We start from the raw sequence: 23334 nt of genomic DNA, 5'->3' as shown, positions 1-23334 counted from the left end.
ATAGTTGAAGAACACCTGACATTAAGTAACGGCTACCTAAATAGTTTGGCGGGTGTGAAGTAGAAGAAGAAGACATACTAACGGTCAGTTCCAGGCTGGCATAGTATTTACAAAAGTACCCTCCATTTTCTTTCTTTTGTAGATACGCTCCTTTAATTTTCTTTTTAATAATAAAGCCATCTCTCTCTTCTCTCTCGTATAAAATTACAATAATTGAACTCTCTCTCTTCTCCGCTCTTCTCGATTTCAACTACTCGTAGAAGAGAAAGGGATCGCCTTTCTTCACTCTCTGCGTCCTATCTCGATTTCGTGCGAAGGTAATTTGATTTCCGATGAACATTTCATCGTCTTTCTTCTCTTCTCTGTTCGACGTGAGAAGTGATTCTTTGCTTTGTATATGTTCTCTCTCTCTCTTCGGATCTCTTCGATTTTCGTATACATCTTACCCCGAATTGAGTTTTTATTGGAAACCCTTGATACGATTAAGCTAGATCCCAATTTTCATTTGTAGGGTTTTCCTCAAGCGATGTCTTTCTTCATTGGTTTCGCACTTATTTAGGTCGGATTCACTTCCCCTCTTCTTATAGAGATCAAAGTTTAAACCTTTTTTGTTTACCTCATCGATTTGTTCAATGGCCTAAGTTTCAATGGGTTCTTTGTTGTTGAGATGAATCTATGACTTGATGAAATGTTAATACTGAATGTTAGTTTGTTGAGGAAGCTAAGCATTAACCCCTTTTTTGTGTGTTGTGGTTTTGCCTCAGGTTGATCGCATTTGAGTCTTGAAGACCTGAAAAGGAATTGATCAGTCAGTTAGTTACTTCTTAGTATTCTCCATGGTAACTCTCACTCTCTGTATAGTTCTTACTTTGAAACTTATGAAATGCCTTTGAAGATTACCTGTTTCTGATCTGTCTTTCTTTATTTTGATGGGTGTTTTGGAATGCTCAGGGAAGTAATGAGAATCTACCACCCAATGTTATCAGGCAGCTCGCCAAGGAACTCAAGAGCCTTGACGAATCTCCTCCGGAAGGCATCAAGGTTGTTGTCAATGACGAGGATTTCTCACAGATATGTGCTGACATTGAAGGACCAGGTGCACTACCATATATCCCCTTTCAATTCCACCGTGAACGATTACAATGTTGAATGTATTTTAAAAGTAAAATGTTGCTTACAGTTGGGACTCCTTATGAGAATGGGCTTTTCCGTATGAAGTTGGCACTGTCTCATGATTTTCCACATTCCCCGCCTAAAGGTATGCATCTCACTTAAGTTGAAGGACCACTAAAATGTTAAGTTTTTTAATGATCTCTTGGGTCTGCTTGCCATTGTAGGCTACTTCATGACAAAGATATTCCATCCCAATATTGCTTCTAATGGAGAGATCTGCGTTAACACGCTTAAGAAAGATTGGAATCCTAGTCTTGGATTAAGACATGTCCTCTCTGTAAGTCTCCTTTACCACTTATGTTTTCATTGCTTAAAGTGCTTAATACTTGAGACTCAGTTTTTTTTTTCGTGTGTGTTTGTACATGTTAACAGGTAGTGAGGTGCTTACTGATCGAGCCGTTTCCAGAATCTGCACTAAACGAACAGGCTGGAAAGATGCTACTTGAGAACTATGAAGAGTATGCTAGGCATGCTCGGTGAGTCCATCTACTTTGGTTTTTCATATGTTGTTTGGACAAAGAAATGAATGAATGCCGTTTTGAGTTGAAATTGACTGGACTTGTTTGTATGCAGGCTTTACACGGGTATCCATGCTAAACCAAAACCTAAGTTCAAGACGGGAGCTATCTCAGAGTCGACGACGGCTCTAAACGTTGGCCAGACTAACAACAACGAGACGCCTGGTGCTGCTTCTGCAATACCCTCCTCAGTGGCAGACATCAACAGAGTAACAACAACAACGAGTGGCCAAGACCAACAAGAAGTGGCTAACAATTCTTTAGCAGCAGCAGGTTCTGCGAGTGTGGTCACTACGACCCAGAAAAGGGAAGCCGGTTTGGCCAAGGTGCAGGCAGACAAGAAGAAGGTAGACGCTAGAAAGAAGAGCTTGAGGAGACTGTGATGATGCATGCTACTTCTCAAACTAAAGAGTTTGATAACTTTTATAACTTAATTATTTTTGTTTTTTTTTGTATTGGAATTATCTGTTGATTTGCTTTCGTACAATAATGTCTCTTTGTTACATGTTGTTTTTACTGTTTAATCAGATTTGTAAAATTGTTTTGGAATACTGAATGTAATCAGACAAAGAAACCATAGATTGCATGTTAAGATTTATGAGAGAAAAGAAACACTTAAAGAAGAAAAGATAAAGAAGTGAAAAACTTCAAACTAATATTTGTATTCAGCTAGCTAATTAAGATCAATGCATTTTTTTCACAAAAAAGTCTTATTTTATTTTTATATGTTTGTGTGTTATTGGTTTGTTTATGTATATTCATCTCCCTTTGATAAATGAAATTTTTGTTATACATGTAATTTTGGTTATAAATAACTGAAATTTGGTCTTTTATGATAAAAAAGTATTCACATGCATAGCATGGAGTCAACACTAGTACTCTATAAATAAGAATTGTTTCATTGGATACAACAAAAGCACACTTTTTACTATAATTTTTACTAGTTTTAATAAATTTTAGTTAGATATTTTACAATAGTTTAAAAAATGTTTATAGCTTTTAAATAAAATGAATTTTGATAATAATTTTGAAATCTGAAAGTTCTATTAAAATTAATCACATCAAGAAAATAACAATATGAAATAAAATTAGTGGGACGTTCACTTTTATTAAACAAAATCATTGGAAATTGTTAATATAATAGAAAAAAGAGAAAATATGTAGGGTGTTAAAATGTAACAAAAATAGATTGGTTTGTGTTATTGGTAGTTGTTTTTCATATAAATCTAAATCTTTGGGAAAATAATTATAATTTTCTTTTCTTTACTACAGTCTTGGGTTGTAACCGGAAGTAACTTGCCCATAGCAGGTCTTGATAGGTCTGTTAAAGGCCAAGAGCATCATATGGGTTGGAGGGATCCTGACGTCATAATATCTCTTTTCACGGATATGGTTCTCTGTGAAGATGTGACTGAAGCTCCTATTAAGGTTTTCGCTTGTACCCATGATCAGGTATCTTTACACTGTCTTTTGTATGTGCGGATTACTTTCTTTTGTATGTGTGGATAACTTTCTGTTGTTTGTGTTGTTTAATGAAGCTTGATAAGCAACATCTCGAGGAACTGAAAATGGAATTGACGTGAAGTGCAGTTAATGTTAGCACATTTGTGATTGAGTTATTGGTTAGTAGTAGTATTACTACTTCATACGTCATCATCATTTTCTAGCTTCGTCCAAAACTTGTGCAATTACTTAGGTAACATATAGTATGTTTCTCTCCCCTGATTTACAATAAACAGAGGACACACAAGCCTCTCCAAAGTTCTCGTCATCCTCGTTGTGTCCATGAGAATTTCAGCTTTAGTGATAAGACATATTACCCTTCTCATCTGTTGCTGCTCCCTTTTACGTGTCATTGGAACCGTTTTCATATGAGAGTTGAATGAACAAGTTAACATAGGATGAAAGCAGCAAACATCCAAAGAAAATCAATGCATGAAACTAGAATCACATGGAAATATAATAGAACTTCAGATGCAGAGGATATACTACAACTTCAACTTCAGTTCATTTTGATTTGACTGTAAAGCATCACTTAACTAAGGTTATAAATGTCTAAACCCATGCAACTAAAAAAATAAAACTTGGTGTTCTTTTCCCTACGTATTCTCGTGAGTTGCGGCTTCAATTTTCCTCCCTCGGTCCATTAAATCTTTAAAGGGAAAAAAGTGCCTGATTGTATGCCTCGTACGATTGTCAATACTTCCTTTGCTGCTGCCTTACAATCTTGCTCGACTCTACGACTACCAGTCATACCTAAAGCCTGAAACCATTAGAAGAAGCCAAAATTAAAAATTAAAAAAAAATTAAGAGAGATCAATCAAAATACACAGAAAGAAGAAAAACTCTTTTAATGTGCATTGCATTTTTAACTTGTTCCAACGTACGCCTTAGGCCATTACCCACAACGAGCGATGTATCAATAATTCTTGCGTGGTACATCTTCAAACCTAATAATCCTTTCGTTTCATTTTATTTGTCGTTTTAGGTTTATGCATAGTTTAAGAAAACACTTAATTTTGTATATTTTCAAAATAAAAACATTATTACCTATACATCTAACCATATTTCAACCAATAGAAAAATAAACAGGAGAATCTTGTCAATGAATTTAGCATTAAAATCAGAAAACGACACTTATTTAGAAACAAAAAATTTGATCTACAACGACAATTAAAATGAAACGGAAGGAATAGAAATCAATGATTTTAACTAATTAAAAAAAAAAGAGAACGGGAATCATCAATTGAACAATTTTTTTTTGTAAAGTACATTCTAGATGCTTGTTCAAATGGTGACCTACCAAAACATGATGTAGAGAAATTATTCTCCGCAATGTTATCTGTAAACACAAGAGAGAGAAAAAGAAAAAGAAAACCACAGTTCAATAAGTTCATGTAAACATACACTCAAATAAAACAGTCGTGTACCTGCACATATGCCATATGTAGAGTTACATGTCCTTCAACATCTGCCGCAGTGAGTCCGGTAGCTTCGGTATTGTAGTCAGCAACTGGTTGATCCATGGCCATAAATGTCTCAACAAGTACTACCTTATTAATCAGAAGAGTTGAAAGGGATGAATAGTGAATACACATTTGCAAGAATGCACAGGTTTTGGACGAAGCTAGGAAATGATGATGATGTATGAAGTAATAGTACTACTACTAACCAATAACTAAAAGACCAATTTATCATTCTACGACTAGCTAGCATTAGGAAAATGTAACACCATTTGCAATCAGGTGTTCAACGGTTATATGTCTCTTACAATCTGGCAGCAGTTACACATGGAACTTCATCAATGTGGGCAATATCAGCCTCATTTTGAGCAATTTTATCTGGCTTCTGCATCAGGGACTGATTCTTCAATCACAAAGGTGCTAACATTAACTGCACTTTCCGTCAATTCCATTTTCAGTTCCTCATGGTGTTGCTTATCAAGCTTCATTAAACAACACAGACAGCAAAAAGTTATCCACACATACAAACGAAAATTAACATGCTCGAGTTACTACTACTCACATATATCTAGGTAGAAGTAAAAATAACCTTCTTCTTGGCTCTAGCAGTTTCAGCCGAAGGCAACAGATGAACAACGTTTCTGAAGCCTTTTAATGGTTTCCGCATGATCAGGAACATCACCTTCTGCTTCATTATCCACAAACAGTGACGGTCGACTTCTGCTTGTACACAAAGCAGAAATCTTAAACATCTGATTTTTTTTAACAAAAACGGTTGCATTATCAAACCAGAGACATATGTCATTAAAACAAATTTAGAAATCTTAAATTTCTTTGATAAGAATACCATTATCAAACCAGGGACATATCTCACTGAAACAAAATCTTTGATAAGAATACAACTATCAAACCAGAGACAAATCTTATTGTTAATTGGTCTCTAAATCTCGAAATACAAATTTGGTTATGATTGAACAATAGTCCTACTCCACTAAGCACTTAAATTGTCAGATCTCTGTTAATAAAACAAAACCTTTACAAGCAAACTAGTGGGTCTTTGACCACCTCAGACATGTCAGAGATTCAAACAAACGAGTATGTTTTGTCCCTACCGGTTAAGTTTTGCTTTTCCAAACCATAGATTCAGTGACTCAGAAGGAATAAGTCAAACAAAGATGAAGATGACTAATTTAGAACTTTTTTTATGAACAAGTAAGACTCTGGCAACCCACCAGGAAACAACATTCCTTAGTTAAAATGTTTTGAGTAGCAGTTGTCACGAACATACAAATCTTTCAACTTTGACAGCAGCATTCTAGCAAACAGTCAGCCAGGAAAAGAAAGCAGGATGGGTTGAGGTAGAGTTCACTACAAACAAATATCAAAACTACTTAAAAGGTTCCATAAGTACTAATTAATTCTACTGTATAAATGCAGCCCTGTTTTAATAGAAGTGTAACAAATATTAGGTGGTCAATTATAATGTAGCCCTGAACCACAACTCGACATGTAAACCGGTTTTGATCTTTAATCGGATTCTAAATTTGGTAGTTAATTTGGTTACTGAGACACAAGAGTGAAGGCTCTAGCGCCAATTTGTTACAGAGGTTCATTGCTAATAAACAGTAGCAGGAAAGACCAATTTAATTAAATTAATATAATAGAAAAGTTAGACAACAACATATCTTTTAGACAATTTTTGCCAATCCAACCGAATGTTTAATATTTTGGTGTTCTAAGTCTACAGTTTTGATTCTTATACATGACAATGACACATACATCAAACCTCCAGTCGTTTGTAATTTTTGTTACACAAGTTTCATCAGAATGTTCTTGACAATATAGACAAAAATGATACAACATCAGGAGGTCTCTTCATTGCAATTACTTGCAGCAAGTCTAGTTGAGATGAGAAGAAAGATCAAGAGAAACATCATCTCTAGTAGCCAGAGATTTGTCATAGTCATCACTAAGGTCAATATTATCTAAGTTTCTTGCACGCATAGGAAGCTTCTTTGGACTATCCCGATTAGTGAGCTTGCCTCCCATTTCTGAATCATATCTGACTGATGAACTATACTCTGATTGATACTCAGATGCTATTGTCATGTCATCTTCTTCTGGTACCATTGCTCTGAGATCTAGTTGAGAAGGCGGTATCTTGGCGAAGAACACTTCTTTAACGTTCTTTAGTAACCCTCTCTTGTAAGGATTTTCTTTCTTGTCATAACGGTACCGGAAATTCTCATAAGTTGTCTGCAAAAAAAAGTAGATACAACACAAGAAAGATGTCAAAGGTAAGTAAGATAACAAGATATTTAAAGTATGTTCCCTACCTGATTTGTTGACATTAGATAGAAGTGGAAAATGGTTAGGCCACCAACGAACCAGACAGCAACGAATGTATAGACTATAAGAATGACAGAGACTATATCATGAGACATTGTCCTCCATAGTTTCCCAGGCTGTCTGATTAGATTGATCCAAGAGAACACAAAGACATATAGGCATAACAATGTTGAAGTTGAGATGAAGCATATGAAGAAAGGGTAGTTTCTCTGCAAAAGTTTCACACAAGATAAATGTTGTAGAAAAAAAAAATTGTTTCACATGTTTTTTTTTCTTAATTTTTTTTTTAAGTTTAAGAAAATTAATTGAATTTATTAAATTGTTATTGGTTGAAATTTATTAAAATTGATAGTTGTAAAAAATAATGCATTTATGATAGATGTTTTAAAAAAAAATTGTTTCACAAGATTTTTATGTTTTCTATGCAGAAATTAAAAATTTATTGAGTTTATTAAATTGCTATTGGATGAAAGTTATTGGAAATTGATAATTGTAAAAAATAATGTATTTATAATAAGAATATAACGTCTGAAAACAATAGAAAATTTAGTTTAAAAGAACCGAGGTAGTATATATGATCAAGAAGTGTAGGGAACTTACACGGGCAATGCATTGTCCGACCCATGGACAATGATGATCAAAGCGTTGGACACAGTTATTACATATGGAGCAGTGAGATGCGCGTGGTGGACGGTATAGCAAGCAAGTATCACAGAACTTGACTTTGATAGTGTAGCCGTTAACGAAAACGTCTTTCGTTTTAGGAACCTTGAGATGAGGAGTTTTGTTGTTGACCCATTCCATAGATTGTGTCAATGAACTCTCTGAGCCATCTTCAAGATTCATTGATGTTTTGTTCCTGGGGATGATTCCTGGATCCCTAGCTGATGTCAACAATAGAAACATAAAGTCCTACAGAAAAGGATGCAAAGATAATCAGCATTAAGGAAGGAAGATGATTGAACAAGTTGAAGAGAAAGGAGGTTAAACCAAGAGGGTGAGGATAAATCCTGAAGTCAGAACGGTGTAGTTGAAGGAAGGGTCGCCTCTTCGGATCCAGAAGAGCATCCTTATGCAGAATGTAAGGGCAGGAGCTCCAATCAAGAAGGAGGTTAGAAAGAGAGATGATACATCAGGACCAAAGATTAGCCTCCCACCACAGAAAAATCGCTGATGCAACAAGAGCAGAATCAAATATCATTATTTATATAATCTTGGCATTGTAAAAGACCAACATCTAATAGGTTGGAGGTAAAATAAGAACATTTGAAATAAAGGGAAGAAAGAATATGTAAATTATTACGTTGTTACCCTTCCAGGCTTTGTACAATCTGATCTCAGGAATGCGTTTTGAAGTAGAAGCCGTCATGAGATCACCAGAGGGAAGACAATGAACCTGACTACTCTTCTTCTTGCTCATTATCTCCCTCTGCATTTTCTGTTTACCCCTTCTCTCACAAACCCACACATGAAGCCTATTTTCAAAAAGAAATTTTTTCTAAGAGATTCTAAAATTTGAACTGCGTTTTCATAAATTTTCTATTTTTTATTTGGTATCAACCAAATTAAAGGGAAAAAATCATGGGTTTTGGGGATTTCTCTATCTTGTTATTTAATTATCTCTCTTTTTTTTTCTTGTTCTTTCCTTAATAATCCTTTGCAAACCAATCCTCTGCAGTTTTTGTCTGTCTCTCTCTCTCTAACAAGTTTTGTAGTCCTCTAATAGTTTCCAAGATAATCGGTAATTTTTCAAATGAAAATAAATTTAGGATGAAACAATAATAGAAAAAAAAGAGGAAGTGCTGGAAAGATAAAACTTTGTTTTGTTGGCTGTCTAGAAGCTAGGGGTGGGCGTTCGGGTACCCGTTCGGGTTCGGATCGGGTATTTCGGATTTTCGGGTATTTCGGTATAGAGGTGTAGAACCCGTTCGGGTATTTCTGTACTTCAGGTCGGATTCGGGTATTTTAAGTTCGGTTTCGGTTATTTCGGATCGGGTTCGGATATTTAGATTTTGAAGAAAAAAAAATGAAAATTTTCATTTCTCAAATTTCTTGTATTTAAATATATAACTTTTCACTTAACTATTTTTTATTTTTAATAGATTGCATAGTTAATATATTTGGACATAACATTTTCAAACTAAAAAGACATTAATTTGGTTATTGTTTTTAAATTTTGGATGTAACTTTTTGTTAATTGCTGAAATAAGAAGTTTGACATGCATTTTAAGCGAATAGCAAATCATCTTCTACGTAATTGTATGTATATCATATGAATTTAAAGTATGTGTAGTATCAATATAAATATTTTATATAAAATGAAAGATGTAAACTATAAATATAAGATTAATTATCATATGTTCGGTTATTTTCGGATATCCATTCGGGTTCGGATATTACCTGTTCGGGTTCGGATATCCAATCTCTCCTAATTCAATACCCGTTCGGATATTTTGCTATTTTGGTTCGGATTTCGGTTCGGATTTTTCGGATCGGGTTCGGGTGCCACTTCGGATTTCGGGTAAAATGCCCACCCCTACTAGAAGCAAAAGCTCATCAAATGAGAACACTGACAGATTCTTTTTTCTTCTGAATACTCATAAAATTACTATTATTATAAATAACAATCATGAAACTTGGGTGTCAACAAACTGCGAGGAGTTATTATGGTTTTACTTTAGAACTAAAAGTAGAATAGCGAAATCTAGAATATAGAAAAGTAGTTAAGCTTGACAAATCAAGCAAGTCGAGAAAGAAACCATAACAATAATGTATATATGTATAGTATTATTGTCTTAGTATAAAGTCGATAAAGAAACTAGTTTAGAAGCAGTAAACAAAAAGTAATGACAGAGCCGTCTCATACGACTTGGTAATCCTGTGCAATCAGCTGCGTCCTCTGCACAAACTTTGGAGTCACACCACCACTACCGCCTCTCAGAGGAATCATCCCCGTCACCTGCACCACCGTTATGATTAACACAGTTCTCATTTGTATGTAATAATCCAACATTAATGAGCTCTTTTTGATGTCTTAATTCTCAGATGGAATTTGGATTTGTTTTTAAAGTCTCATACCTTTAAGCCACTGTATGTACTGGTGGCTGCAAACTGAACAGATATGGGGAAGAACACCGATGAATCAAATGGTGGCACAACAAACTCCATCGACCCACTACACATGTTTTTTTCATTGTTCATACTTATATCTAGATAAATAAAAGATCTACTAATATAACAGATGTTTTAATCATGCACTTACCTGCGGTTGGAGTTGTCGATAAGAAGTATAGACCATTCCAGAACAGAGTTTCTTGAGTCGTACCTGATATCATTCACAAAGGTGTGGTTGGTTAGGTTCTTATGACTTAGATAAGACAATTATAAGTTGCATCTCAAAACCAGAATGACCAGAGAGAGAAACATTAAAGTATGATCAATTCTCAAACCTCCAGTCTCCATCACATTGTTTAACGATTGGTGCATCTCTCAGAGCAGGAAGAGGTACGGAGATGATAACATTAGTTAGATCAAACGTGGATGAGGCTTCGTATTCGATGCTCACATATGTCTCGTTTCCAGAGACTGAAGGCCAGCAGTTGACTGCACCAGCACAAACGTTTTCCATGATAATTGGGTCAAACATTTAAAATGTAAACCTCTCAAAGCTAATCTCCAAAAGCATTACTTGTTAGTGGCACCATCGACTCGTCTGCTCTTTGCATTCTCCACCTCAGAAGACCAACACCACCTCCACCTTGACCAGTGGGAAATGGCTGATCAGGTCTCTTCAGCCCAAGAATACTCTCGCTATTAAAGAGTTCTCTGTTGATGTTGGGATGAGTATTGAAACGAATTTCAGGGTTTCCACCAGTTTCAATCTGAAAACAAAGTAAAGATAGAAAGTCTCATAACAAAAAAAAAACTCGAGAACACTGTAAAAGGCCTGGCAGACACATTGGAAATAGATTTAGAAATAAATGGAAGTTGGATTACCTGAACTTGGACAAACCCATCTTCTTGGTTAAGAATTTGAAGCGAGAGGGTTCCCTGCACATCAAAGCTACTGATTCCACCATCGCGTCTCAATGCGACACTGAGCTTCTCCTCGACAGTTAATGTGAAAGGATCAGTAGGAAGTGCGACAGCTGCTCTAGTTTGCCCAGTAGGCTTAACATCTTCAATGATGTCTTCACCTTCGGCTTTAAGGGACTCCATTAACTGGTTCTTTCCCGACTTGCCAAGTTTCATGCCAGAACTCTTAGGAGGAGCAGTGACGGAAGACCGTGATCTATCTGTGAGATTAAGAACGATTAAAAAGATGATTATTTGAAGTATATCAGGAAAACTCAGGATCAGTGAAGCACCACACTAACCTTTCGCCTTGGTAGTGAGCGGATCAAAATCTGAAACCATGCCAAATCCAGTACCACTACCATAACCACCGCCACCACCTTGAGATATGTTCAAGTCATTGAAACTACTGTCAAGTCTTCCAGATCCCATTGAACCCCTAGACGAAAACCCTCCCTTGTCACCTCTAGTCTTTTCAATCTGGGAATTCCATATGAAATATTAATAAGAGTTACAAATATAACACAAGAAACAGGGTGCTCTCCTGTCATGTACGTACCTTGCTTTTGTCAATCTCGTTAGCCTTACGCTTCATCACGTCTTTAGTGTCATCGATCTTGCTCTGCATTACCAGTTTATGCAACTTCTCCTCGTGACTTTCCATTTCACAGTACTGCTTCACCTGGGCAACCGTCACATCTTCCTTGTGCCCAAGTGATATGACTTCATCGAAAGCATGTATCAGGTCAAAGTTAGCCCTGCCAATCCCTTCTTCATCTAAAGACATGCAATACTCAGGTACCTATAAACAGCCAAATAATCAAAAGGCATGCCCACACTTGAGTGAAGATAAGGTGCTAGCAGAAGGAGGCACACTCAGTAATACACATGCAGACTCAAGGAAATAAACTACTCGAATGAAACGTATAAAAGAAGAAAGAAAGCATACAAGTTTGGAGAGCAGCCTGAGGGTGTCGAGATCTTGAAGAATGTTACTCTGCTTAGTAGTAACAAGAAGCAGGAAGAGAGCTTCAATAGGCTGATACACATATCGCACATTCTCTGTCTCAAAATAAGTATGCTGCTTCTCCAAGCCAACCAGTTTAGGAAAAGCTGCAAGCAGGCCTTCAATCACAATACGGGACATGTCCACATATTGTCTAGAAACAAGCACTGTAAAAAAAAACAACCAAAAAATAATGAAAAAAAAAACGATAATTGTGGAATGAGAATTTGTAATACAAGAATCATTCACCTTTTCCAGATTTGGTCACAATGGAGGCATTAGTCACGACCTAGATAAACCAAAAGGTTACAAACTAGAAAACTAAAAAAAACAATAAAAAATTCACAACAACAAAATGTATAATCAAATAGAAACTCTATACCATTTTTTATTTGATTTTCAGGCTGCAACAATCTCAGCAGCTATAAGAACGGTAGTGTGAATCTGGAATACAAACACGAGATCAAACGAGATTTGATATTCAGAATCATAAATCGAGTAACAGTGATGATATCTAACGAAACGAAACACTATGATAGACTCGACTAACGAATCAAAACGAAAAAAACTAAAGAATCCTGCAGAGCCAACGGATCGGATCTAAGAGTATCAGAGGCACATTATCGAGAAACGTAACTGTAGAATCAAAATCAGAGACGAAGAGCTAGAGAAGAAGACGTTACCAAGAGACTCTGATCAAACGCGATTCGCAGGAGCTCGCTAAGTAATTAGAAAAAAAGATGATAGGAGTTAGTTTCGATTAAATATATAGTGTGTTAAGAACTGTTCTGGGCCGATTCAGTTTATTATTGGGCCTTTAAGCCCATCTTATACTAATTTTTCACAGCTGGTTTAGTCTGCTTGACCGATGTTCGGTTTAGTCCGGTTGACATTGATTGAAGCAATTAATCAACCTTTGAAAAGTCAATTTCATCATTCCTAGGGTTTTAATTCGATACGAGGTCAGCTAATATCCGGCGACTGATAACTCAAGCTCCGACAGGTCACTATCTCTGTCTCTTTTTCACTTACAAGCATGCTCAGTTGATCTGTTTTTGACCCAGTTCTTAGGATTTGTCAGTACCCGATTAGTGAAACTTAATCAGTGCTTAAGTTATTAGTTCTTGGTATGATCAGTGATGCTTTCTGAAGCAATGAGATTGTTATGTTCCTATAAGGAGATCTAGAAGAGAACTGGCTCAAGGGTTTTCGTTGTTTAGTAATAAAGTTATCTACTTTATGGTTCCCAGAGACTCCACTTGATAGAAAAAGTCCTAGGCTTGATTCAAGGCAGCGAAATCAAACTGATTATGTAGATTCTAGCAGATGATTGAGTCTTCTCTTTGCTTTCAACGTGTAGGACAAGGAAGGAGTTGTTTGTGTACATGGCAGCTTTGCTAATGTCTCGTGAATGGATCGGTATTCAGCAGTTCCCATCTGCTACTCAATCTAAGCTGCTTGAGATCCTTGAGAAGTTCAAAGAAGAGGTTCCTATTCTTTATTTCTAGCTTCATACGCTTTCTACTTGTGTAATGTTATCACTGGTTAATGTTTGAAGAGATAAAATAAAAATGGTGTAGGATGTGAGCTCGCTAACAGTACTTGTAATGGGGAAAGGCGGTGTTGGGAAGTCTTCAACTGTTAATTCAGTTATAGGCGAGAGAGCTGCTGCAGTCAGTACTTTCCAGGTACCATGTTCAGTCCTCTTCTCATCTCTTTCTTCATCACTGTTAGTTAAAAGTGTTTGTTTTTCTTATTTATAGTCTGAAGGACTGAGACCGACCTTGGTCTCTCGCTCACGGTCAGGTTTTACAGTAAACATCATCGACACTCCTGGTCTTATTGAGGGAGGATACGTTAATGATCAAGCCGTCAACCTTATCAAACGGTATGTATGTATGTTGTTGACTCACTCCTCCTAATTTTATTAATCATCATTAGTAATTTTGATTGTTCTTGAACAGATTTCTCCTGAACAAGACTATAGATGTGTTACTATACGTGGACCGTTTGGATGTATACCGGGTTGATGACTTGGATAGGCAGGTGGTGATGGCTATAACAGATGCATTTGGTAAAGAGATATGGAAGAAGTCTGCTCTTGTCCTCAGTCATGCTCAGTTCTCTCCACCTGATGGATTAAACTATGATCTCTTTGTCTCCAGAAGATCTGATGCTCTTCTGAAACTGATCCGTGGTGCCGCTCAGCTGAAGAAACAGGATATGCAGGGTTCGTTGATTCCTGTCATACTTGTTGAGAACAGTGGAAGGTGTCATAAGAATGAAAGCGACGAAAAGGTGAGTTTGTTTGGTTTCTTTCTTCCATTTTTTATCTATTTTCTTGCATTCTTTTAGTTGGTCCAATATAATCTTGTGATTTGTTTCTTCCAAACCTGTGACAGATTCTTCCAGATGGAACTAGTTGGATCCCAAATCTGTTCAAGACAATCACAGAGATCTCCTTTAATGGCAACAAGTCGATTCACGTTGACAAGAAACTTGTGGAAGGGCCAAACCCAAACGAAAGAGGAAAACGACTGATTCCATTAATCTTTGCATTCCAAGTAAGCCTCTAGTTTGCTCAGAATAAACTGTTTAATTGCATACTGTTTCATGATTCATGTTTTGATGGTTTTGAATTTGCAGTACCTGTTAGTGATGAAGCCACTGGTTAGATTTATCAAGTCTGATGTATCTAGAGAGAGTAAACCGGCGTGGGAGATGCGAGACTCCGGTTCAGCAAGCCGAAGGTCTTAAAACTCCGGTTTTGGTTTTGTCTGTCTTTTGAGAAATTTCTGTAACGACACCGAAGCTTTTATTATATCTTTGAGTAATTTTGTACTTTTTTGGTATCTACCGGTTTGGTGTGATTAGATGATTTTGCCAAGTGTTATGTTTGCAGAAAAAGGAAGGTAAAATATGAAATGAATAAAACTAATTAAAGAAATCCAATTGGTTTTGTTAATCCACAAAAACGCATCTTACCTGTCTTGTAGTAAAGATATGATAATTAACATCATCTTCAAAGAATATCGCACCAACTTGGTTTTGATCGTGCAGAATATGCACCGATGCCTTAAATGTCATATTCAATTAAATCAAATCTATATAATCTGCCAAATAGTTTACCAGTGAGTTCATTTGTTTTTTATTGCAAGACCAAAACTCTATCAGACTAACGGAGAAATGCTTTCTAGAAAGAAATAAAATCAAATCAAGTTAACTGGAGAGCTCTAGGCTCTCGACATATAGAATTCATACGTAAATGCATATTGCACTAAAGAACGTTACTTTATAATTGAAGTAATCAAAGTTCGGTCAAAGGATGCTTCATAAGGTAACATTTGTATAATGTAACCTTAGTTTATACACCATCTAAGAGATTGAAAAGTTGAGATGAAAAAGGAAGATGAGGATTTGTTAATAAAAAGAAAAGAAATAAGGGGTATATAAGTATCAAGGAAAGGGAACAGTGTTCTTAATTTCAGACTTTTTCAGAATATATTCATTCAAATAGTTAAAAAAATTCTTTCTTATCTTTGCTTCTTGACCTGATAAAGACCTCTTCTTTTTAATATAAAATATAAGGAAAATAACGGATTGAACACCGAAGCATTTGCATAAAACAAAACAAATTTAATGATAAGAAATGTCCTCTTCTGCAGTAGTTTCTTTTTAATTCTTTTGTGTTCCATTGGAGACCAAACCTGAAGAAGAAATCTCCAAATAAAATCTCCTTTAATCTTTGCAAAATAAAACATGTCGGATCCACTCTATATATTTAATAAAAGTATGTCAATTTATCTCTATATATATGTGTGTGCTTGTCTATGTGTAGCTTCAGATTTTTCTTGTCTTTCTCTCATATTTTGTAGATTTTTTTTGGACTTTATTTTGATTTTTGCAGAGTATCAATCCGAGACAGTAGTTGAATCTCTGTTATCTTCAAGCAATTTCAGATCTTCAATGCCTGCTCAACAACTCCAGTCCTTAAGGTCTGTGTTCATGTTTTCTCTGTAGATAGATTTTCTTGACGTGTTCCACAATTAAAGTCTTCTTTTGTTATATAAACCCTAGAAACAGAGCTGCTCTGTTTTCATTTTCTAAATGTTTTTTTTTTGTCTTGTGATTATTTTGAAGAGTCTTTGTGGCTACATGGAACGTGGGAGGAAAGTCTCCTCACTCTGGTCTTGATCTTGATTCCTTGTTTCACGTCCACAGCGAGTTCGATATATACGTTTTAGGGTAACTTGTTTTTCTTGATTTTTTTTTTGATTATATACGTTTCTTGAGTTTGTTTCTTTTTTTCATTAGTTTTCAGGAGATTGTTCCATTGAACGCTGGAAATGTTCTTGTGCTGGGAGACAACGAGCCTGCTGCTAAATGGTTATCTATGATCAACCAGTCCTTGAACAAATCCTCATCATCATCATCCTCTGGTGGAAGATTTGTTCCAAAACCACCAGCTTTTGGCGCTGGGTCCATGTTCTTTGTGAAACCATCTTTGAAGAAGATCAGTGAGAACTTCAGAACGGGGTGCAGGAGGAAGCTGAAGATCTGTAACTGCAGTTCCTTCTCTGAAGAGATTTCGAGAAAGTATGGGAGAGAATCTTGTTTTAGATGTCCAGAGTCTCTTGTTAACCAAACTGACTTATTCTCTGATGACGACGAAGAAGAAGATGATGATGAAGAAGAGGAAGGGGGAGGAGGGAAGGTTGCTTCTATTGTAAACAGCCAGATGATGATGAAGTATGGTCTAGTTGCATCAAAGCAAATGGTGGGAATATTCTTGACTGTGTGGATGAGAAAGGAACTTATTCAACATGTGACTCACCTTAGAATCTCTTGTGTCAGCCGTGGAATCATGGGTTGCTTAGGAAACAAGGTACAGTACTTTACTACTCTCTTGTTTGGGCCGGTTCTGAGGGAAACCAGATGAAACATTCGCGTTGACCTCCAAATTTTCAAATTTTATGGAGTTACTATATATAGGTCGCATGGTCCCAAATTATTGATCTTTTTTATTAAGATTAACCTAAAAATGTTTATGACCTCTAATTTAGTCTTTTGTTACACTTCAACCAGAACAATAAAACACAAAAAACTTTGTTTCTGATCTCTTTCTGCTCCTTCATAATCATAGGGATGCATAGCTGTGAGTTTACAGCTCTACAAGACGAGCTTCTGCTTCATTTGCAGTCATCTAGCTTCCGGCGAGAGAGAAGGAGATGAACGTCGCAGAAACTCTGATGTTATTGAGATCCTGAAGAACACAAGTTTCCCTAGAATCTGTAGAACGTCTTTCACCCGTGTCCCCCATCGAATCACCAAACATGAGTAAGAACTAAGAACAATGATCATCATCTTCTATATATTTACCGGTTTTTTTTGTTTTCTTATGGTGTTCTTGTCTCAGTCGTGTCATCTGGCTTGGAGATTTGAACTACAGAATAGCTTTAAGTTACTCAGAAACAAAGTCCCTCTTGGATAAAAACGCTTGGGACACTCTTCTCAATAAAGATCAGGTTTCCTTTTACGGTTCCTTTCCACCCAAGAAACTAACTTCTAGGTTGATTACTAAACAAGAAAAGCTAAACCGGTTTTTGAAAATTTACAGCTCAAGATTGAGAGAGACGCAGGAAGAGTGTTCAAAGGATGGCACGAAGGCAAAATCTTCTTTGCACCGACTTATAAGTACTCTTATAACTCAGATGCTTACGCTGGAGACACTACCAAAGAGAAGAAGAATAAGAGAAGAACTCCCGCCTGGTATAGTCTTAACCGGATACATTATATTTTGATTTTGATTGGTTTGTGTTCGGTTAATGAATGCTGAGCGAGTTCTCTCTATTTCCTTAGGTGTGACAGGATTCTCTGGCATGGTGATGGAATCCGGCAGCTCTCGTATGTTCGCGGCGAGTCGAGATTCTCCGATCACCGGCCGGTATGCGCCGTGTTTGTCGTCAACGTTGAGGTTTGCGAGGGTAGAACCGGAACTAGGAGACAATAGTTTACATCAACTGTTGAAAGATATCTTAGTAGATACTAAAAAGGCCACACCGTTCTAAATGTTATTACAACATAGTCACTACTCACTAGCGTGTTGTGAAAAAGGTGGACAGTAGACATAGTTTCCTTGGTAATATTGACCGACCAAACCAAAAACTCCGCAACTCGTTTGTATCAGCAATGTCAACAAAACAAAACAAAAAATAAAAAATCATCTGTTTAATTTGCTTAATAAATTGCATATTATGTCTTAAAACATAATATCCACTATATATATTATAGTATGATAAAAATATTTAGTGTTTTTAGGTTAGTGCATGATTATACATCCATATTCCATAAATGATTATGTATGTATTCACATGTGTTCCGTAAGTTCCTACCGTGTTAAGAAGATTATCGCAGTTTGACCTCTTAAAATTAATTAATCTCTTTTGGGGTTGTAATTTGACTATTCACGTGTTTTAAAATATGAATCAATTCTCTGGTAACCAAGATTTGGAAATAGTATAATCAATTTCGGCCCAACTTCTAAGTGTAACAAACTAAGTGATGATTTAAGATTTCAAAAACTTTTAGACGGGTCTTTCCTTCGACCTGAAGCTCCGCATCATCTCACATGTATTCTTTTTTTTTTTTGTTGACAAAACACATGTATTCATTTTAACTTCATTCTAATTAATCATTACGTATTTGCTTTATGAATTATAGACATTACTGCTTTGTTTTAATTTGTTTGTAAGAGAATTTTGATATTTATACTCTCTCAATGATGATTTTCTTTTCCTTTTGTGCTTGTCGACTTGCATGTGATATAATACGAATCGAGATACAAGGTTTTTTAATTTTTTGAAAAAGGGCTATCGAGATACAATGTTCCAACATTATATATTGTTTTTTCCTAATAATAAACACATTGCCGTCGTCTATTTCAAAAAAAAAAAAAGAAATTTTGAGATCTTATCACAAGTATAATTGAGCATAGAATTTTTTAGTTACGTAATTGAGTCATATTTTGACATTATACGAATATATGATCAAGTAAAACAATGTATTAATATGTTGCGACTTATGTCAGCCTTTGTTTGCTAACGTTCATTGTTGTAAGGTGCAAATATTTTCTTTCTCTCTTTTTTTTGGGGTTTTTGCCAAAACTAACCCACAACTTGATTTTAATTCCAAACATATACCCAAAATTGAATCAAATGCAAAACTAACCTAAAAGCCTAGTGAAATTACAGCTCAGCCCCTTGTGACCAAACAAAAAAACAGAAGCCATTTTTACGAATATAGCCCCAGTAAATCGTCTGAGTCGTCTCAGATGTTGGAAGTCGTCTGGACGACTGAAGTGTAAGTCGTCTGGTACCAGTTTATTTTAAAAATAATTTATAAATCTTGTAAAAAATATTTTGATGCGTAAAAAATAAAAATCAAGTAATTATAAACAGTTTTAACTGATATAAATTAAGATATGATAAAATTGATTTGTTTTGAAGATATATGAGTGGAAGTAGTGAATCATGAAATACTTTAATTTAGGAGTTTGTCAAACATATGTTGTAGTATTGTATGTATTGTTAGGGTTAGATTTTGGAAAACTAAAATGTTTTTTTCAAAAATTAGTTTTCACCTATATGTGTTTATTTCTGTGTATAGTAAACACTTTTCAAGTTTGATTTGGTTTTATGAAGTGTTTAATTAGATAATTAAGTTTAGGGGTTATGTTTAGGGTGTGGACGACTTATATTTCAGTCGTCTGTTGAATAATTTACCCGGACGACGTATATTTCAGTCGTCCAGACGACTTACTTGTAAGTCGTCTGAAAAGTCTTCTATTTTAGTTTCCCGCAAAAAATATTTAATTTCCCGCTAAAAATATTAAACTCTTCTGGACGACTTACATGTAAGTCGTCTGTTTTAATTTCTTCACCAGACGACTGAAATGTAAGTCGTCCAGGAAGTCGTCTGAGTCAAAAATATTTAATCTAATTGGATTTGTTGTCTCCCTATATAAAGAAAAATTTACACATTCTCTCTCCTCCTCTCAAATGGCTGCAACAAAAATGTAGTGTTCATCATTCTAAAACTCTCCAACCTCTCTCTAATCTCTTTGACTTGAAAACACCAAACTTTATATGAATTTTTCAGTTTTGTCTCATGTATTTCTTACTAATCTATCTCTTTTGCAGGTTTTTAATCAAATGGTACTCATCTTCCACTAATTTAGAGGTAGATCTATTAATTTTAGATATGTATTTTTGTGTGTTCTATAAATGTAGATTTATCTAATCTTCCACTCATTTTCTCTATTTTTAAGTCATTTGAACGTTTTTGAATATGCAGGTTTTTCAGATCTGGATTTGATGTGCAGGTTTTTCAGATCTGGAAGACTTCTGGGACGACTTACCTGTTAGTCGTCTGAAAGTCGTCTGGAAGTCGTCTGGACTTCTTGGAAGTCTTCTGACAAAGTCGTCTGGACTTCCAGGAAGTCGTCTGGACTTCCAGGAACTCGTCTGGACTTCCAGGAAGTCGTCTGGACTTCCAGGAAGTCGTCTGGACTTCCAGGAAGTCGTCTGGACTTCCAGGAAGTCGTCTGGACTTCCAGGAAGTCGTCTGGACTTCCAGGAAGTCGTCTGGACTTCTAGGAAGTCGTCTGGATTTTTCTGAGCATTTTGGTAAGTTCTTATGTCTGATTTTTCTTCATTTGGTAACTTCTTGTTGTATAAAGTTCTTACTTTTTTCCCAAACTAAAACTCTCCAAACCCACTTTAATCTCTTTGACTTGAAAACACCAAACTTTATATAAATTTTTCAATTTTGTCTCATGTCTTTGTTACTAATCTATTTTTTTTTGCAGGTTTTTAATTATTTGGTACTCATCTTCCACTAATTTAAAGGTAGATCTATTATTTTTAGATATGTATTTTTGTGTGTTCTGTAAAGGTAGATTTATCTAATTTTCCACTCATTTTTTCTGTTTTTAAGCCATTTGAACGTTTTTGAATATGCAGGTTTTTCAGATCTGGATTTAATATGCAGGTTTTTCAGATCTGGAAGACTTCTGGGACGACTTACTTGTTAGTCGTCTGGAAGTCATCTGGAAGTCGTCTGGAAGTCGTCTGGACTTCGTAAAAGTCGTCTGGACTTCCTGTAAAGTTGTCTGGAAGTCGTCCGAACTTCCTAAAAGTCTTCTGGCAAAGTCGTCTGAACATCCTGGAAGTCGTCTGGACTTCTTAGAAGTCGTCTGGACTTCTTAAAAGTTGTCTGGTCTTGTCTACTCAAGTGGAATCCAAGCTTATCTTTGTAGATGAATGATCTATAATAGTTTTGTTTGTGGTCTGTTTTATGAATTGCATGTATACTCTTTTAGTTGTGAATTTTTTGTAAAATCAGTAATAATGTTTTCCAAGATGTATTAAATGTGCTAACAATGTGTTTACACATTTACAAATCAATGAAATAATAGACTTCAGTAGCCTTTTTCTTATCTTTGGATCTCTCATATGCAATAATAAACTCCAATGGCCTTTTTCTCATCTTAATAAACAAGAATGTTGGTAAGAGATGGAAAGAAACAATAGTAACTAGTCAAAGCATATCATATTTTTTATAAGTTTGCATTGAAAAACTTAGTCAAATTTAGTAAAACTAAGGGAGAGAACATATTTTGTAAATATGAGTTTTACATATCTTGAAGTTACTTATCACTCTTAAAAATACAAGTTATTCAAAAACTAACGTAGAAGACTTAAAAACTAGTGGAGAAGACGCAGACGACTTCAATCTAAGTTGTCTAGACGACTAAACTATATGTCGTCTGGTCAACGCAGAGGTTATTTTTGCAATTGACTTTGAAATCTGTTATTTCGGACGACTGAAAGTTAAGTCGTCTACTATTGTTTGGTTAAAAAAAAACTCCAAAAAAGCTAGACGACTTACATTTCAGTCGTCAGAGGTTAGTTTTGCATTTGACTAGATTATTTCAGAAGTTTGACTTTTTGGACGACATACATTTCAGTCGTCTAGTGAAAAGTAAAATAATAATATTTTTTTAAAAGTAGACGACTTACAGTTAAGTCGTCATAGGTTAGTTTTGCAATTGAAAAAAAAAACTTCAAGATTTAATTATATACAGACGACTTATAATTCAGTCGTCCACGAGACGACTGAAATGTAAGTCGTCTAGAATTTACGAGGTTTGACCAGAATCTCGGAAAAAAATCCTGGACGACTTACAATTAAGTCGTCTGGTGGACGACTGAATTATAAGTCGTCTGTGTATAATTAAATCTTGAAGTTTTTTTTTTCAATTGCAAAACTAACCTATGACTACTTAATTGTAAGTCGTTTACTTTAAAAAAAATATTATTATTTTAATTTTCGCCAGACGACTGAAATGTAAGTCGTCTGGGGAAGTCAAACTTCTGAAATTATCCAGTCAAATACAAAACTAACCTATGACGACTGAAATGTAAGTCGTCTAGGTTCTTTGGAATTTTTTTTGAAACCAAACAATAGTAGACGACTTAACTTTCAGTCGTCTCAGGTTACAGATTTCAAAGTCAATTGCAAAAATAACCTCTGCGTTGACCAGACGACTTCCAGGTAAGTCGTCTACAGCCAGACGACTGAAAGGTAAGTCGTCTACAGCCAGACGACTTCCCAAGTAAGTCGTCTGACGAACAGATCTGGAAAAAAACTCGATGTCATACCTTAAATTGGTGAGATAAGTTCCTTAGCATACATAAGGCTTCTCCAAGCACACAGAATCACAAACGGAAGTCACCCACCCATAATCGTTAGCTTTTATGACTCTATGAACCATAAAAATTTTAGAATCAAAATCTTGGGTTTTTTTAGCTCATTGTGGAGAGAAAATGAGAGATATGTTGTGTTTAGTTCACAAGAATGGAAAAAGAAGAAGGGTAAATCGATTTTAGGAGCATTAAGAGCTTCAAATTGGTTGTTCATGGTGGTTGTGGTATTGATGACAATGGCAATCTTGTAATTACTTGAAGATGATGAGGGTGAGAGAGTAAAGATGTCATTTTCGAAAAAAAAAAAAAAAAAAAATTGATGGCATTTTCGTAAATTATATGAACTTGTGGGGTGAATAGGGCAAAACCAATTTTCAAAAAAAAAGGAGGTTAGTTTTGTGTTTGACTTTAAGTTGTAGGTCAATTTTGCAAAAATCCCCTTTTTTTTTTGGTAAAATGATGTTTTCTTTTTCGTTTGTGCAACA

General features: G+C 35.6%; 5 protein-coding genes across 8 annotated transcripts; 3 read left to right on the top strand and 2 right to left on the bottom strand.

Annotated features, from left to right (window-relative positions):
- The first annotated feature begins 160 nt into the window (after positions 1–160).
- LOC106428108 (ubiquitin-conjugating enzyme E2 22) lies at positions 161–2283 on the top strand. Of its 2 annotated transcripts, XM_013868867.3 has the most exons (8): positions 183–317; positions 512–559; positions 765–839; positions 952–1096; positions 1181–1258; positions 1338–1450; positions 1546–1649; positions 1747–2283. In XM_013868867.3, exons 3-8 carry the CDS (start codon positions 837–839, stop codon positions 2072–2074), a joined length of 771 nt encoding a protein of 256 aa, XP_013724321.1. In that variant the 5' UTR covers positions 183–317; positions 512–559; positions 765–836; the 3' UTR covers positions 2075–2283. The 2 variants fall into 2 exon arrangements, with proteins under 2 accessions (XP_013724314.1, XP_013724321.1); XM_013868860.3 differs by lacking the exon at positions 512–559 and having other exon boundaries at positions 161–317.
- Positions 2284–6296: 4013 nt separating this feature from the next.
- On the bottom strand, positions 6297–8731 carry LOC106442980 (probable protein S-acyltransferase 3). 2 transcript variants are annotated; one of them, XM_013884601.3, is made up of 5 exons: positions 8307–8731; positions 7994–8173; positions 7604–7915; positions 6991–7212; positions 6297–6910 (listed from the first exon to the last, which is right to left on the bottom strand). In XM_013884601.3, exons 1-5 carry the CDS (start codon positions 8436–8438, stop codon positions 6554–6556), a joined length of 1203 nt encoding a protein of 400 aa, XP_013740055.1. In that variant the 5' UTR covers positions 8439–8731; the 3' UTR covers positions 6297–6553. The 2 variants fall into 2 exon arrangements, with proteins under 2 accessions (XP_013740055.1, XP_022573193.1); XM_022717472.1 differs by having other exon boundaries at positions 8315–8444.
- Positions 8732–9693: 962 nt separating this feature from the next.
- Positions 9694–12826, bottom strand: LOC106428124 (coatomer subunit delta-like). Its single transcript, XM_013868875.3, has 12 exons — positions 12767–12826; positions 12466–12527; positions 12333–12372; positions 12027–12250; positions 11637–11879; positions 11380–11557; positions 11000–11298; positions 10692–10884; positions 10453–10606; positions 10266–10328; positions 10082–10178; positions 9694–9962 (listed from the first exon to the last, which is right to left on the bottom strand). Exons 2-12 carry the CDS (start codon positions 12466–12468, stop codon positions 9864–9866), a joined length of 1593 nt encoding a protein of 530 aa, XP_013724329.1. The 5' UTR covers positions 12469–12527; positions 12767–12826; the 3' UTR covers positions 9694–9863.
- Positions 12827–12986: 160 nt separating this feature from the next.
- On the top strand, positions 12987–14970 carry LOC106441331 (translocase of chloroplast 34, chloroplastic). Its single transcript, XM_013883162.3, has 7 exons — positions 12987–13086; positions 13444–13570; positions 13664–13771; positions 13847–13971; positions 14048–14381; positions 14486–14647; positions 14730–14970. Exons 2-7 carry the CDS (start codon positions 13469–13471, stop codon positions 14838–14840), a joined length of 942 nt encoding a protein of 313 aa, XP_013738616.2. The 5' UTR covers positions 12987–13086; positions 13444–13468; the 3' UTR covers positions 14841–14970.
- A 701-nt stretch (positions 14971–15671) lies between these two features.
- Positions 15672–18324, top strand: LOC106442983 (type I inositol polyphosphate 5-phosphatase 10-like). 2 transcript variants are annotated; one of them, XM_013884603.3, is made up of 8 exons: positions 15672–15873; positions 15991–16078; positions 16224–16328; positions 16398–16968; positions 17227–17420; positions 17500–17608; positions 17701–17852; positions 17943–18324. In XM_013884603.3, exons 1-8 carry the CDS (start codon positions 15843–15845, stop codon positions 18091–18093), a joined length of 1401 nt encoding a protein of 466 aa, XP_013740057.2. In that variant the 5' UTR covers positions 15672–15842; the 3' UTR covers positions 18094–18324. The 2 variants fall into 2 exon arrangements, with proteins under 2 accessions (XP_013740057.2, XP_022566260.2); XM_022710539.2 differs by having other exon boundaries at positions 15702–15873; positions 15959–16078.
- Positions 18325–23334: the final 5010 nt, after the last annotated feature.

The sequence above is a fragment of the Brassica napus genome, chromosome A3 (genome assembly GCF_020379485.1).
Source record: "Brassica napus cultivar Da-Ae chromosome A3, Da-Ae, whole genome shotgun sequence".
NCBI lineage: Eukaryota > Viridiplantae > Streptophyta > Magnoliopsida > Brassicales > Brassicaceae > Brassica > Brassica napus.
The sequence above is the reverse complement of the archived record's forward strand: the minus strand, read 5'-3'. Positions and strand labels throughout refer to the sequence as shown.